The sequence below is a fragment of the Poeciliopsis prolifica genome, unplaced genomic scaffold (assembly GCF_027474105.1).
Source record: "Poeciliopsis prolifica strain line A6 unplaced genomic scaffold, Auburn_PproV2 SCAFFOLD047, whole genome shotgun sequence".
NCBI lineage: Eukaryota > Metazoa > Chordata > Actinopteri > Cyprinodontiformes > Poeciliidae > Poeciliopsis > Poeciliopsis prolifica.
In genome coordinates this window covers 2,949,402-2,963,264 of record NW_026562422.1, presented here as the reverse complement: position 1 = coordinate 2,963,264, position 13,863 = coordinate 2,949,402, and the positions used below count along the sequence as shown (strand labels likewise).

Sequence of the window (13,863 nt, the reverse complement as noted above, 5' to 3'; positions counted from 1 at the left end):
AAGCGGCCGCTTGTCAGGTAATCGTCAGTCGATTGATAAGAGCAGTGAACTTTAGATCTACTCAATGACAGATAACTTGCATCCCTAGTTGGAACCATGTGTTGATTGGTTTGTTCTTGCAGCAGAAATATATTCAATCTGGCATCTTTCCACAGTACAATGTGGCCTAGATTATTGAGAATTTATGATAAATGAGGTCAGACAGTGGGCAACAACTAAGTCTTTTTGTATGATTGAGAGATTCACAGTTTGAGCCGGGCTTTACATGCCTCATAAAATCTAACTGTTTTCCTGTGTAAGTGTTGCGGCTCTGTGATGTATAGTTTGTCACAGTGTGCTGCAACATGCACATTATTTCCTGCCATGTTTATGAAGTTTTGGTATCGATTCTACTTTGCCGATGGCATCATTAACACTTTTTATTTAAGGTTTATATGTCCCAAAACTTCTGATCTTTTGACGTTTTTGTGTGTTTTCCTTTAAACTATTTTGTCCAAACTTTGGGAAAAAAAACCTTCATAGGTTTCCACAAAATACTCCAGTGACACATGAACATAAAACAAGCCTTCGACAGCAAACCAAAACAAATACTTTTTGAGGCGGAGTTGATAAACTACAACACAATAATTAAGCAAAATTTCCAAAAAGAATCTGAACCTAAAGGGTCAATCTTCCCACACTAGTATCGATCCGATACTGATACCGGCTGGGTATCAATATTTTGATATTTGGATTGACCCATCAACTCCTGGTATACAGCTCAAATTACTGGACTTCAGACACCAAGCTAAGGAGATGACATAATCTGTTGCTCTTTGATGTTAAAACCTGTTTCACCATTTGAATTTTGTAAACGTGACAAAAATGCGAAAGCTGGTGATTGTGACTTTACATTTTTACTAAATATGTACCAATTTTATTTTTCAAATGGCACCAATACTGATGGGTATAGCTAACTTCATCAGGGAATGTGTTTGATGACATGTGGCCTCTTTGGGCTTCCTCAGCCTAGCAGTACTTCAAACACTCGTACTATGACGGTGTAATCTCTGTGTGCAAGCTTGAGAGAAAAATCCGAGGAATTGTATTTGGTTTAAAACACTAATATTAATGTTTAAACAGTATTTACTCTATAAAAAAGGAAGTAGTATAACTGTGGATTCAGTCCCAGTTTTATTATTTTATTTAACATCCAACTGCCTTTCCTTTGTACCAACACGATAGTGTTTGCAAGCAATCAGAAGTTAAGTCGGCAGGGCTTTAAAGCCGTCATGCTCCAAAAAGAGTGAGGATTTTTAAAGGTCAAAAAGAGAGCAGTCAGGAGCAGATGAAACAAATAGTCTGCCCCCCACCCACCACACCCCCAAACCACCCAAACCACCTGAAATTGCTGTCGGAGAAAATTGGCAACAATTACATCTGGACCGACTGCGTCAAGTCCATGGATTTCCTGGCACATGTGACAAATATCAAGAAAACATCCTGGGTTTTGGCTTTTCCAGCTGAGCATTTCCCACACAAGTGGATGACATTTTCAGTGCCTTTTTTCTTCCAACTCATCTACAACAGCTGCCAAGCCTCATTTTTTATTTATTTATCCCTCCGGTCATCTCAGCCCCTCAGATTTTCATCGTCCGACTGGCTCATCAGGGCAACTAAATGCGGGAACGTTTTAATCGGAGCAAACAGATAATAGGATGTCTTGTTGACAAGCAGTTGTTCTGTTGTCGGGATCAGTGTCAAGTTGTGAAACGCCCTCCGTTCGCTTGTTGGCATGGTGCAGCGGGGTGCAGCCGGCGGGGTGGACACGGTTCAGTGTGCCGCCAGCCATGCTCTCTAATGGGCCCTGTGACCAGGCTGTAGGACAGAAGACTTTTTCATGGACCGATAAATCTCGCTCATGCTAATCCGCTTCAACGGATCTCTAAACTTTTTTTTTTTTTGGTAGAATTGTTTGGATGGTTTTCTGTTGGTTTCACAAAATGAAACCCCGGAACCTCACATTTAGTCAGTTTGTTTGTAAATGGTGTGATTTTTCTAATCATATATACATTTTAGGACGTCAGTTTTAAATATTAACGCAGTGCCTATCCATAAGCGAGAGGCGGGGTTCAACCGAGACACGTCAAACAATCATGCACACATACTCTTGGACTTGGACTTTGCCAGGGTTAGGCATAAGTACAGATACTAAAACAAACGGAAGTGAATACATTTTCCCCTCATTTTAACCGTCAGTCTATTTCTAACCCTACCCTTACCTACAACTTCATTCACACCTTACCATTAAACCTAACAACCAACCATAAACAAGGGGATCCTCTGCATTAGGGCCGGGCTTTGGCCCCCATAACGTCATCAAATCGTACCTAAACAGGTGGACTCCTTTCCTGTCAAGGTGACTTCAAAATCCACTCGGTTGCACTCAATTTTCTCTCCGCTGTAACAATAATTCTAGGTGTCTAAATGATATTAAAAAGTCCGCTGTGGAATATCACACAGAAAAGCTTTGTGGAATATGGTTTTATCCCTGCAGTGGACCAATTTGTGATCAAAGAAACTCTTCTGTTGAATGCCTGACTGAAACCACAGGCAGAGTTCTTGGAAATAAAAATGGATTCCGAAAAACCAAACATTTCCAGGTTTAATGGAGGAAGCACCTGGGAAGCATTTCACTGTGTGTTTTCTTCTCCCCAGCAGCTGATTTTGTATTTCTGACCAACAACATGCAGCTGGAGATGTTTTTGCTTTTTCCCAGCTGAACCTTCGTGTTTGGTGCCTTCGAATGGTTGTAATTTGCATCCTCAGCTTCACCACCAACTCTTTAAACTCCACTTCCTTTTGTCTGAACACACTTGTATTCCTTATATTTGACTTTTTAAAGCTCATTTCCCCCCTTCTTAAAAACTCTACCTCATAGGCTCAGTCTCGAATTTTCTCTGATAACACTGACAAAACACCGTCAGTATTCATCTTTTCAATGCCTGGTACATTAGAAACAGAAGGACATAGTTGGGACCATAGTGCATCTGCTCCTGGCATTTGAAAAATTCACAAAAAGTTTCTCCTAACAGAAATCCAAGATTTGATGTCTCCTATTGGTTGCTCTGCAGATACAGCTCAGAATGCTTCGAGATGCATCAGCATTTTCAGGATTCTGAAGGTTAGCTGAGGTCAATAAGATCAGGGGAAATGATCGGCTTCGCACGCACGCATCAATTCATCAGTGATCTTCCAAAATTAAGGAAATAGGAGCCAATAAATAAGTGCACCCCAAGTTCAAATTCAATTAGTTGCACTGGGTTTTATTGTACAGTGATATAAACAGAACTAACTGTTTTTGCACTTCATATCATGCAAGCTTTTGGACATTCGGTGATATACAACTATTTTTCAGCTGGGTTTTGTGATTGAGTTGTGGTGATGGATATTCTTAAAGGTCTCTGACAAATTCACACAGCTATTGAAGTGCATTAGTGTTAAAAAAACCAAGTATGAAAAATCTTTTTATGGTTGTTTAAATAACTATGTTCTCCAATTATCACAAAACCTTGTAGGTTTTGATGGATTCTGATACTCTGGAGGAAATGTTTCTATCAACTTTACACCCTGCCAGCTGTTTATGGAATTACCCATTGTCTTATTCTTTTTTTCTCTGGGAACTTTAGCAGATGGTATTCAGGGGCTGAGCTGTTTGAAACATTTGCATTTCATAAATATAACGTGATATACACATCGCATCCCTGCAGGTAAAACGCCCAAACGTGGAAAAGCTCTTAAAATGTTATTTTATTTTTCTATTGTAAGTTCTCAACTCTGACTCAAAAAATATTTTAATTCGATTTGCTCTAAATATATTTTTGCACTTTATGTTCTGTTTTGTTAGTGTTATGTAAAATTGACTTTCTGAGCTTTACATCCTGTTTTACTGTTATTCCCTGATCAAAAACATATCTGTGTTGTCTTGATTCTGTCATGAAAAAACAGATATTGCCATGAAAAATCTGTGGCAATCGATGTTTACGAAGTCCTTTAATGTCCATGGCAACCCTTCAGCTGTGTAAGACGCCTGGGTGGACATAGCTCCGCCTTTGAGACGCAGCTACCCCTCTCAGCTGCAGCTTCCAAGTTTCTGAGCTTCTGCCTCAGCATGACTCTTTCCTCAGTCAGCTCCTGCAGACTAGTCAGCAGCAATTAGCAAACACCTGGTTTTTACTGCACAGCTGCTGAGCTCATTATAGGAGCTACTTCTCAGTGCAAAGCTGGTAAAAACGTTGTTAAAGCTATGTTGTGACGACTTCCTGAAGGCAGAGTTTCAGAAAGAGCAGGAGTTTCTTAAAGACATAGCATCAATTTGAAGATGCTACATTAAACACAATTTCTTCAAAGTTGTGTTTAGTATATGCAGCTTTTTTATAACAACTGAAGTTAACATAGTCACTGGATTGTGCTATAAAATGGAACTATGTGCCTGGAAAATACAAATTACCGCCCTTTTAAACAGATCAGGCTTGTGAAACGTTAACTCATAGTGAAGATTCGTTAAATTTCTGAATTTTTGAACATTCTTGAATGTGGAACATGTTGATATTACCTTACAGTGCTCTCAGGGCTGTGCCTATCCCTGCTGGAGCAACATTTACTACAAGTTTCTTTTTACATTTTATCCTTCCACTCAAATTTCCAAGAAAATCTTAGATACATGAGGTTTTGTTGTGAAAGAAAAATTATACATGGTTTTCATTTCTGGTAGAAATCTCATCTGTAACAACTCCTTCATACAAAATGAGATAGATAGAGAGACAGAACAAACGCCAGCAGCAAACAAACTGCTGACCACTGATCCCTGTTTGCTCAGCCAATCTTTGTGAGCTTCATCTTGCAATTTAGGATTAAAGGGAAACCAAACAGATGAAAAATACACTTGTCACTGTTTCCAGGATTGTGATTTATTCTGAGTCAGGCTCAGATAATGTGAACACATTAGTCATTCTGCCATCAACATCACTGATTTCCCTGACTTTTTATCACTACCATCCATTGGATCAGCAGTGATGGATGTCATTTATGGATATGCTGATCCTTCTGAGATTGCATTATATACTACAAAAATATAAAACTCTGTTTGGAGCAGTTAGATGAGAAAAAAGACGCTGACATTTGCCAACAGTTTGCTGGATGACGGCGGCAACAGACGTGACAAGTTTCAAGCGGACTAACTGCTGTGTGGCAGAAAGCTCGCCGTAAAAGAGGGATTTCAAAATATTTATGACAATCGCAAAACATTTAAAACTGGCGTCAGCAGTTAGCATGTGGCTGGAATTAAAGAGGCGTCAGTCTGTTTCTATTGCGCAATTTCCAGAGGCTGCCAACAATTACCATCCAACCTGTCCAATGACTGGCTGTGACGCCATTAACCAGGACATAATCCAAATTGGAATTACGAAAATAAATTTGCTAAATAGAAATTTCAATAGATTGAAATAAGTCTTGCGTTTTTCAACTAAAGTAATTACTGCGCTAAGATTAAATGTTGTTGTTTTTTAACTGTATCGCAAAATTTTTTTAAAGCAAAATTTAACCCTTAGTGTGGCCCATTGCTGCCGTTTGTGCATCAGATTTATAGACGTACCAGAAACAATAAAACATATTAGTTCCTGTGGGAACCTTTGTATTTAAAAAAAAGTGTCAATTGCTCAGTCCTTCATTAAAAACATGTTCCCTTAATCTTTTCATGCATGTTTGAGAAATCCTTTAATCTCCTCTGGCAACCATTCAGATATGTAAAATATAAATATGATTAACATTTCAATGTGTTAAACTGTATGTAATTAATTAATCAAAATTTAGACGTGAACGCCCTGATAGATATACAGAGATGGAGATTGTAAAACCAGAGGTGTGTTACACAAATATATTCCATTCAGCTAAAGTAAAGCAGACCGACCACACACACACATGCACACCATAGTTTAGTTGTAGTTTTTAAGTAGAAATGCATGTTGTTCAAAATATTTACTAACCTAGCTGAAAATGGATGGTTAATAAGACAGAAAGAAAGAAAGAAGGAAAGAAAGAAAGAAAGAAAGAAAGAAAGAAAGAAAGAAAGAAAGAAAGAAAGAAAGAAAGAAAGAAAGAAAGAAAGAAAGAAAGAAGGAAAGAGAAAATGATCTGATGGAAGGAAATGGAGAAACTGAGAGAGCAGGAGCGCAAACCAAATTATTTACTGCAGTACGATAAACATGCAGGCATATGGGGATGGAACGAATTTAAATGACAAGGCAACTGATTTCTCCTAATTGGTTTCGACTGTCTGTCTTTGAACTGCCGGTGCGCCGCGGTTCTGTTTCTAGGCAAACGGGTTATCTCCCACGATCTGAAGTGCTTCTTAATTTTCCGTACAAATATCAAACCTCTCCACACTGGATTAGTTGCAATTTAATGTGATTTGCGCTGTTGGAGCTCACGGGGGCCTTTTCTCTCTCACCCCCCCTCCCAACATCCCAACCCCATCCCTCTCTCCCGTTTTCGCTTGAAAACGTGTGAAGCCGTATCTTGCTTTGAGGTGATTCTCTCAGCTCTACCTTCAGCATGAGAACACCAACACATACCACCCACATATCTCTCTCCCCACCTGCAGTTCAACATGCTTGCGCAAGAGAGAAAAAGCAAAAAGAAAAACAAACAAAAACAAAACAACAAACAAGAGAAGAAGACTATCACGGGAGCGCGGTAACGAGCGCTTTCGACGCTAATGTGCGCAATACGGGAGGAAATATAAGAAAAGTCTGTTTACATGAAACAGGTTCTAAAGCTGTGATCTCTCAAACCACAGGAGAAAAAAAACAGCAACACTGAAGCTGATTTGCATCACAAACAAATGACATTATGTCACTTTGCAGTTTCGTGAGCTTTGCAAAAAATAAAAAATAAACAAAAGGAGCTGCTATAGGTACAGAGATGGTGGGTTCTGGAAGGGGGGGGAGGAGGTGAAGAACAATCGGCGCTTCCTGTCAAGAGCTCACCAAAAGTGAGCTTTTCAAATGAATGGCAGGTGCTTTCTGGGAGCAGCATCAACAAAACATACAGAAAAAATAATATATCTCAACACAAGCATCTCACTTCGTTGTCTGTCAAGAGTTTTATTGACAGCGCAAGTCTAGAGTAGGAGACTCCTTGGAAAGGTCTCCGAAAAGCGCAGGCAGCGTCAGGTACGAGTAGAAACTTAGCACAAGAAGTTATTTTGTTTTTGTGCCAACGATGATCCTTAGTAATAAACCCTGAACCAGAAGAAAACATGTTTCATTGTCTTTGTTGTATGAGTTGTGTGTGTGGAACCTCATCGAAACTCCGTTATTCTGATGACTTTATCAATTTATGTATTCAAAGAGCTGAATAAAAGATATCAATTATTATGTTTCCATCCAATTGTGATATGATGTTCCAGTGAACTTTTAAATGCTGCAAAAATACAGAAAATGCAAATAAGGTGCGTTTCTATCTACTGGCTTGGGGCAAATCAACCAGGCTACGCTAAGCCTGGTTTTTGTCGGATGTTGACTCTACGCAAACGAGATGCAGAAGTTTCAAACCAGATTGGACCACAGAAAAATTTAGAGTACCTCTCTTCATTACAGTTGTTTAGACCAACATTTTTCCGGGTTTTGTGCCTCTGGTAAGGAATGGACGATGGAGCATTGCTCCCTCAGTACTTTTTCTGTAAATGAATTGCTATTTCCCCTGTGGCGTATTAACTCTATTTCAGAAAAGCCACAAACCACCTGAAGTGAGTGAAAAAACGCTGTGAGACTAATAATGTTTAAGACTTTGCAATTTTCATTAACCATTAGAAATACACAGTAAGAATGTTGCTGGAAACATTGCTAATGTTGACCATGAGGACTTTAGTAACACAAATCCTCAAGAAATAGGAATTTAATGACTCGATTTTTGTTTAACGTTTACAAAAATTATATCACAAAAATCTAAAGAAATGATCATAAGAATGATAATGAAAATTTGTAAATATTTTACCAATCAACAGCAATTTACACATCAATAAACCAGGCATTGTTGCCTTGTCACTCAGATTAAAATCTTCTCTAGGGAGGGTGACAATGTTTTGTTTTGAAGAAAACAAAACATCAATCAAAATTCAAATCTTTTTTTGAATTTTTAATTTCTGATTATTTATATTGTGATTACATTGTTAAGGGTTAAAATCGTGTGTGCGTTTTGATGGCATGCTAAAATCACAGCGCCATGCAGTGGTCTGGCAGGACAACTGCAGCAGATTCAACGTCTTTCTCCATTCAACTTCCAAAAACACCGTCGGTTTGAAAACTGCTTTTCTTTTTTTAATGCAGCCCAAGTTCCTAAAAAGCAGCAGTGAAGTGAATACATATTGCCTTTTACTGTTTAACTCTGCATTATTACTGACATTTTTTATCGTCGTTTTGTAGAGCAGTTTCTGGCAGCAGTCACATCTGAAAGTGTTTTGGGAAACGTTGTTGGCTTGCTGTTGTTTGCACAGCGCTGTATGCATTGAATTTTTACTCAGATAATAATTATATTAAACGATGAAAAAAACAAAAACTGCTGTCTTGAGAGGTTTACATCAAAGTAACTATCTCTGTTGATATAAGTACTCAAAATCACTTCAGGTTTCTTCATCCTGAACAGATGGTGGCTGTATTCAGTGAACTTACATGACGTTGTAATAAAGACTCATTTTCTTGTTCCAGTTCGGTTGAATGATGGAAGAAGTTCCACAGATGACCGTCTTCATCTCTGCTGGAGTTCGTTTCCGGCTGCTATGCCGAGTTGTTGTTTTTTTTTTTTTTGGTCATGTTTTTGTCCAGCAAGGACAAGGAGTCATTGCGAATATGAATCTTAGCTTTGAGACAGGACATCCATGCAGAGAACATAATTACACTTGGTCCCCATTTGTTATGGAGGGTTTGAGAAGAAACGTTGAAATCTTATTTTGTTTTGATGTTGGTCCTATCGGGGAGCCTGGCGGGGCGTCTGCTATTGGAATACGACTCGCTTGCTGCTTGGGAAGTATTGATTTTGAATCTTGTTAAGGGCTTTGATGTTTTTTTCCAGGGGTTTGCCCAGAACCATGTGATGTGGGGGAGGCACACAGACACACCAACAATTCCTGGAGGCTTGGTTCCCAGTGAGGGCAAAACCAGATATTTACATGCTCTGTATGAAAACACATGTAGGCTTTTTTTAAAATTCATTGACAAAGAGAGAGGACGCCTGCCGGTTAACGTCAGAATCAGCAAAACTTTAGATTTTCTAACTCAGAATGGGAGAATTTTCTTAAGATGGGGAAGTCTGCAAAAAAAGTCAAAGTGAATTGTCTTTCAAACTCTTTAAAAGAAACTGCTGTGATTGATTCAGACTGTACACTGTCTTGTGCATGTACATCGTCTAAAACATGGACTTTGAGTAGGATAAAACATTTTCTAACTAATTTGGTTCTATGTTTGGGTTTATTGTCCATTCGAAAGACCCATTTGATCCCAAAGCAAGTTCTTTGTAGATGACTTGCTTCAATATTCCCAGAGACAAAACACATTCACCGGAACTCAAAGTGCATCTGCTCGTCAGTCATGTAGAGTCAACAAATCGCCAGCCAGCATTTTTTCTCTTTTTCACAAGGGGATGTAGTTAACTAACAGTAGCCGCGTTTCCACTGACTGTATAGTTACGCAAATAGGAATAACAGAAATAGATTTGAAAAAATGAAACGGGAAAATTAAAAAACAAAACAAAAACTCAAGTTTTTCTATAAAAAGATTCCACATTATAAATCGGCTATGTCAGGCGTTAACAAAACACTTCCTTCGCATCTCGCTTGTTCTGTGACTGTCCTTTCTTCTAGCAGTAACACACGGTTATTGAAAACTACAGGAAGTGTTTGGAGGATGAGGTTTTTTTTAACGATGTTGCGTGTGATTTTAATTGCGTTTCTCTTTTTGCGGACGCAACAGAAATAACCACAGAACTGAGACAAGGATTAATGCATGAGCTTCTCCAGAAAATAATAAATAATCCACGCGTGATTTTTTTTTGCAGACAAATATAAATCAGGTGCACTTTCAAGTCAATTGACACAACGCTTCTCATCTTCAGTGCAAGTTTTGTCTTGAGATCAGACTCCTCGATGAGTGGAAAAAAGCAACAACTTGCCACCATTTGTAAGAGCGGAAATTGTTTGTGTATCTGAGAAAACACAAACACTTAGCTGTCCTTGCATATAATTAGTGCCTCATGAATTTGGACGGCGCTGAATAGGATGTGATGCAACCGTCTCCCAGGGCCACTCTCAAACAAATGTGACGCCTTGCTTCGGCTGAGGCTCAAACAATACAGTGTAATTTTCAGAATGTCAGGCCGGATTGTAAAGACGTGTTATTGCCCTCCCCGCCCCACTTACTCACCCCCCAGGTTTCATCAGATTCCAGTCAGTGGTGTCAAATGTATTTTATGTGACAACTGTAGTAACTCATGCATATCATCAGCCCTTCTCTGTTTACCAGCCTCCACGTTTCCCTTCCTTTTCTCCCCCTATCAGTGGAGATTTAATTGCTCGATTGCGGCAATGAGATGTTGCAGCGACTGTTTGATCACAACTGACAGGCAATGTCATAAACTGTGAATCCGGTTCAGAAGCCCGGCTTGTTTACTTTGTGTGAACAACGCTGAAAATAATGAAGCTGGTTTAGTTTAAAATTAGTTTAAGGCCGTTTTATTCCAGCTGTTTGAATTACCAATTAGTAAAACTACTAATTACAGGAAAGGCTCATTAGTCTGCAAAACACACAAAAAACTGTCACAACTTGTGATGAGCAAAATTATTCCTCTGATGACTTCTGTAATTTATTTATTTTTTCATATTGAGAAAAACTGCATTCTCTGCCAGAATTCCCTTTTTACTGAGCTTCTGAGACATCAGCCTGTCTGAATCGGAGATCTTTGACTGCAGCGCCCACACAACTCCTAATTAGCCAAAACCTCAGACCTGTAAACTTAGTCGGTTCTTTGCAAAACGATTCACTCTCCCTGAGTTTTTTTTTCTTCCTTTATTTTCATTTGCAGTATGTCTCTCTCTCTCTCTCTCTCAGCTTTGCTCATCAAGAGAGTGACACGTCGACAGTTTTTCTTAGGGGACTGATAATAGATCGGCAAGACGGCACGTTGGATCTGACTTCCATCGACAAACAGCTAATACATACATGATGAAACAATCCTATTTACCTCCACGAGCGTCTAAAAATCTACCACCTTCCTGTTATGCTCTGCAGAAAGAGAGGGCTGACTGACTGGAGTTCAGACTAAAAAGTCCAACCCGACCAGAGCCGGGCCCGTAGACATGTCTAAGCCTGATTCCTGACATATAGTTTTAGTTAAGATTTTACTTATTTACTGAAAAAAAAACAACAACTTAAGTTTATTATCTTAAGTTTCTGTCTTGTTGCTTGTTGCAACCACAGGGTGAGTCAAGTGCAAATCACCTGCTGTGTGTGATTGACAGGATCCTGTAAAGTCGTGTGTCCATGCAGTGTGCTGCGCTTGTTGCAGTCTGATTAACTTCTGGATCCCACTTGCTTACTTTGCCTACCAACCACCAGTAAAATATTGAATCATTTATCCTTTCTCTTCCATTTTACTGCTTGTTCCTGGTCTATCAGCCTCAATCCTGATAAAGTTTGTGATTGCAAAGGGGTCAAATGTGCAAAAAGTCCAAGGGAAATAACATCTGACTTGTCCTCCGCTGTCTTCCAGGAGTCCCACACGCGGTTCTCTCCGCAGGCGGGAGGGACTGCCTGCACGCCGGAGACACCTGCTCCAGCGATGACACCTGCAGCCCACGCCTGCGCACCCTCAGGCAGTGCGTGGCGGGAGACGGCACCATGAAGCTGGGGCCTGGGGCGCGGAGCCAGTGCGAGAACGCCATGACGGCGCTGCTGTCCACCCCTCTGCACGGCTGCCAGTGCAAGCGGGGGATGAAGAGAGAAGAACTGCCTGAGCATTTACTGGAGCCTTCACCAGTCGGTGCTGCACGGTGAGATTAGCAGTGCGCAACATGCTGCGTGTTGCCGGCCGCCGCGCATGAACGAGGCGCCCGCCTCCACGCAGAATCCGGGCTGAGAGCGAAAAGAACAATTATTATGTCAAAAAAAATAGGTAAAAAAAAAAAACAACAAAAACAGGGGCCCCGATTCCTTGTATTCCACCCACACACATTATATTTGATCACTTTTGTGCTCTTCTCTGATCATTGCCGAAGCCCCATTATTTGTCAGGTCCTGACATTCAAGCGGAGGCATTTAGCGGGGAGTTTTGCTTTCATCACGTAAGAAAGCGAGTGCAGCAGAGGCACGGCGATGACAGCGCCGGGGTGTTTTGTGGAAGGCGAATGCAAATGCGAAGTCACAACACCGAGACGCGCAGATGAAACGGAAGCGTTTGAGGTGCGCGTCAGCCAGGCCCGGTTCAAACCGGAGCGGCGCGGCGGCGGAAATGTGTCGCAGGGCGTGTCCGCGCGCACGTTTAAACACTTTTGAAATTCCTGTCTCAAAAATTAAGGCCTTAGAAAGTCTTAAATTCATTTTAGAGATGTAAGTTGTCCTTAAATATGTTGATGACATGTCTTAAATTTTCTCCTGTCAGGACTAATATTACATTCTTTTTATAATATTACAGACTTTTTGCTCCAGCTAAAGTTCAAGTCACTGTGTTCTCACACGGCTACCTGTAACTAGCTGCTAGCACCCTTGCTGTTTAGCTAGCTGGCTGGCTTTTTTGAATTTATCATGGTGTAAATTCATCCATGTTGCTGGTTCACTTCTGTTGCCAAGACATTCGGTTTTTCTCTTGTGTTTTTCTGTCACCATTAAGTTCCATTCACTTAATGTGAATTTGTCAAAATCTGCTGAATCCCTGCTTTTATACAGTTTTGTACCACATCACTTTTAGCAAGAGCTAGTGAACTGTGTAATGTTCATAGTTCATCACCTAAACTTAAATTTGAGTTTAATTCCTAACATTTTAATTCATCATATCTTTGCTGAAAACAAATGTGTACAGTTACATTTGGGTTGAAGGTAAATTTACCAACTGGATATTTATTGTATTGTTCATCATCATCATAAAAAAGTTTTGTAATAATTTTGATTTGTCGTTGATAAATTTTAATTATTTTGTTTAATTTTTTTTTTAAAGAAAGACTTGTCTAAAACTTATTTTTACTTTTTTCTCCACTGTTTCACAAGAGCATCAATAGGTTTTGGTGAAGTCAAAAATATGATTAAATGCAGTGACGTTTAGTGATGTAAATCTCCCTTCTTTAAGTAAGCGGTGTCCTGAAGAAGCTTTATTTTAGATGAGAATGTTTTTCAAAACATTGAACCCATACAGTTTCTTAAAAAGTTTCTTTTTTTTTACTGTCATTTTTATCCTCATAAAAACAATTCATTTGAACCTCGTCAATTGTACTGTAAAGCACAGTACAATTATAAAGTAGTGCAAAATTGTACTGCTTTTTGCAGTACAGTAGTACTGGAAATATTTCCCTAAAATTCCAAAAAGTCCGAATCGCTCACTCCTACGCTGCTTTACAAGCACAAACTTTATATACCACGGATCCTTTATTTTACATCCAGACAGCTGTAGAAATTCACAGCCATTTTATTTTACAAGACAGTATTACTGCTAGAGGGGGCAGCCTAGAAGAAACTCTTGTCAAAAGAAAGCATCAGCACAGACAGCAAGTCTGCAGCAAGTACTCGGCTGCACTGCAAAAGATTGGTATATATATATCTATATCTATATATGTATAGATATAGA

At 39.6% G+C, this 13,863-nt stretch overlaps 1 protein-coding gene across 1 annotated transcript in view; it reads left to right on the top strand.

Moving 5' to 3' along the window:
• The window catches only part of gfra4a (GDNF family receptor alpha 4a), a 148,186-nt gene that overhangs the window by 100,231 nt on the left and 34,092 nt on the right, over window positions 1-13,863 (top strand). The window contains 2 exon segments of the mRNA XM_055057284.1: window positions 11,800-12,025; window positions 12,027-12,079. Of these exon segments, the coding sequence (XP_054913259.1) occupies window positions 11,800-12,025; window positions 12,027-12,079 (279 nt within the window).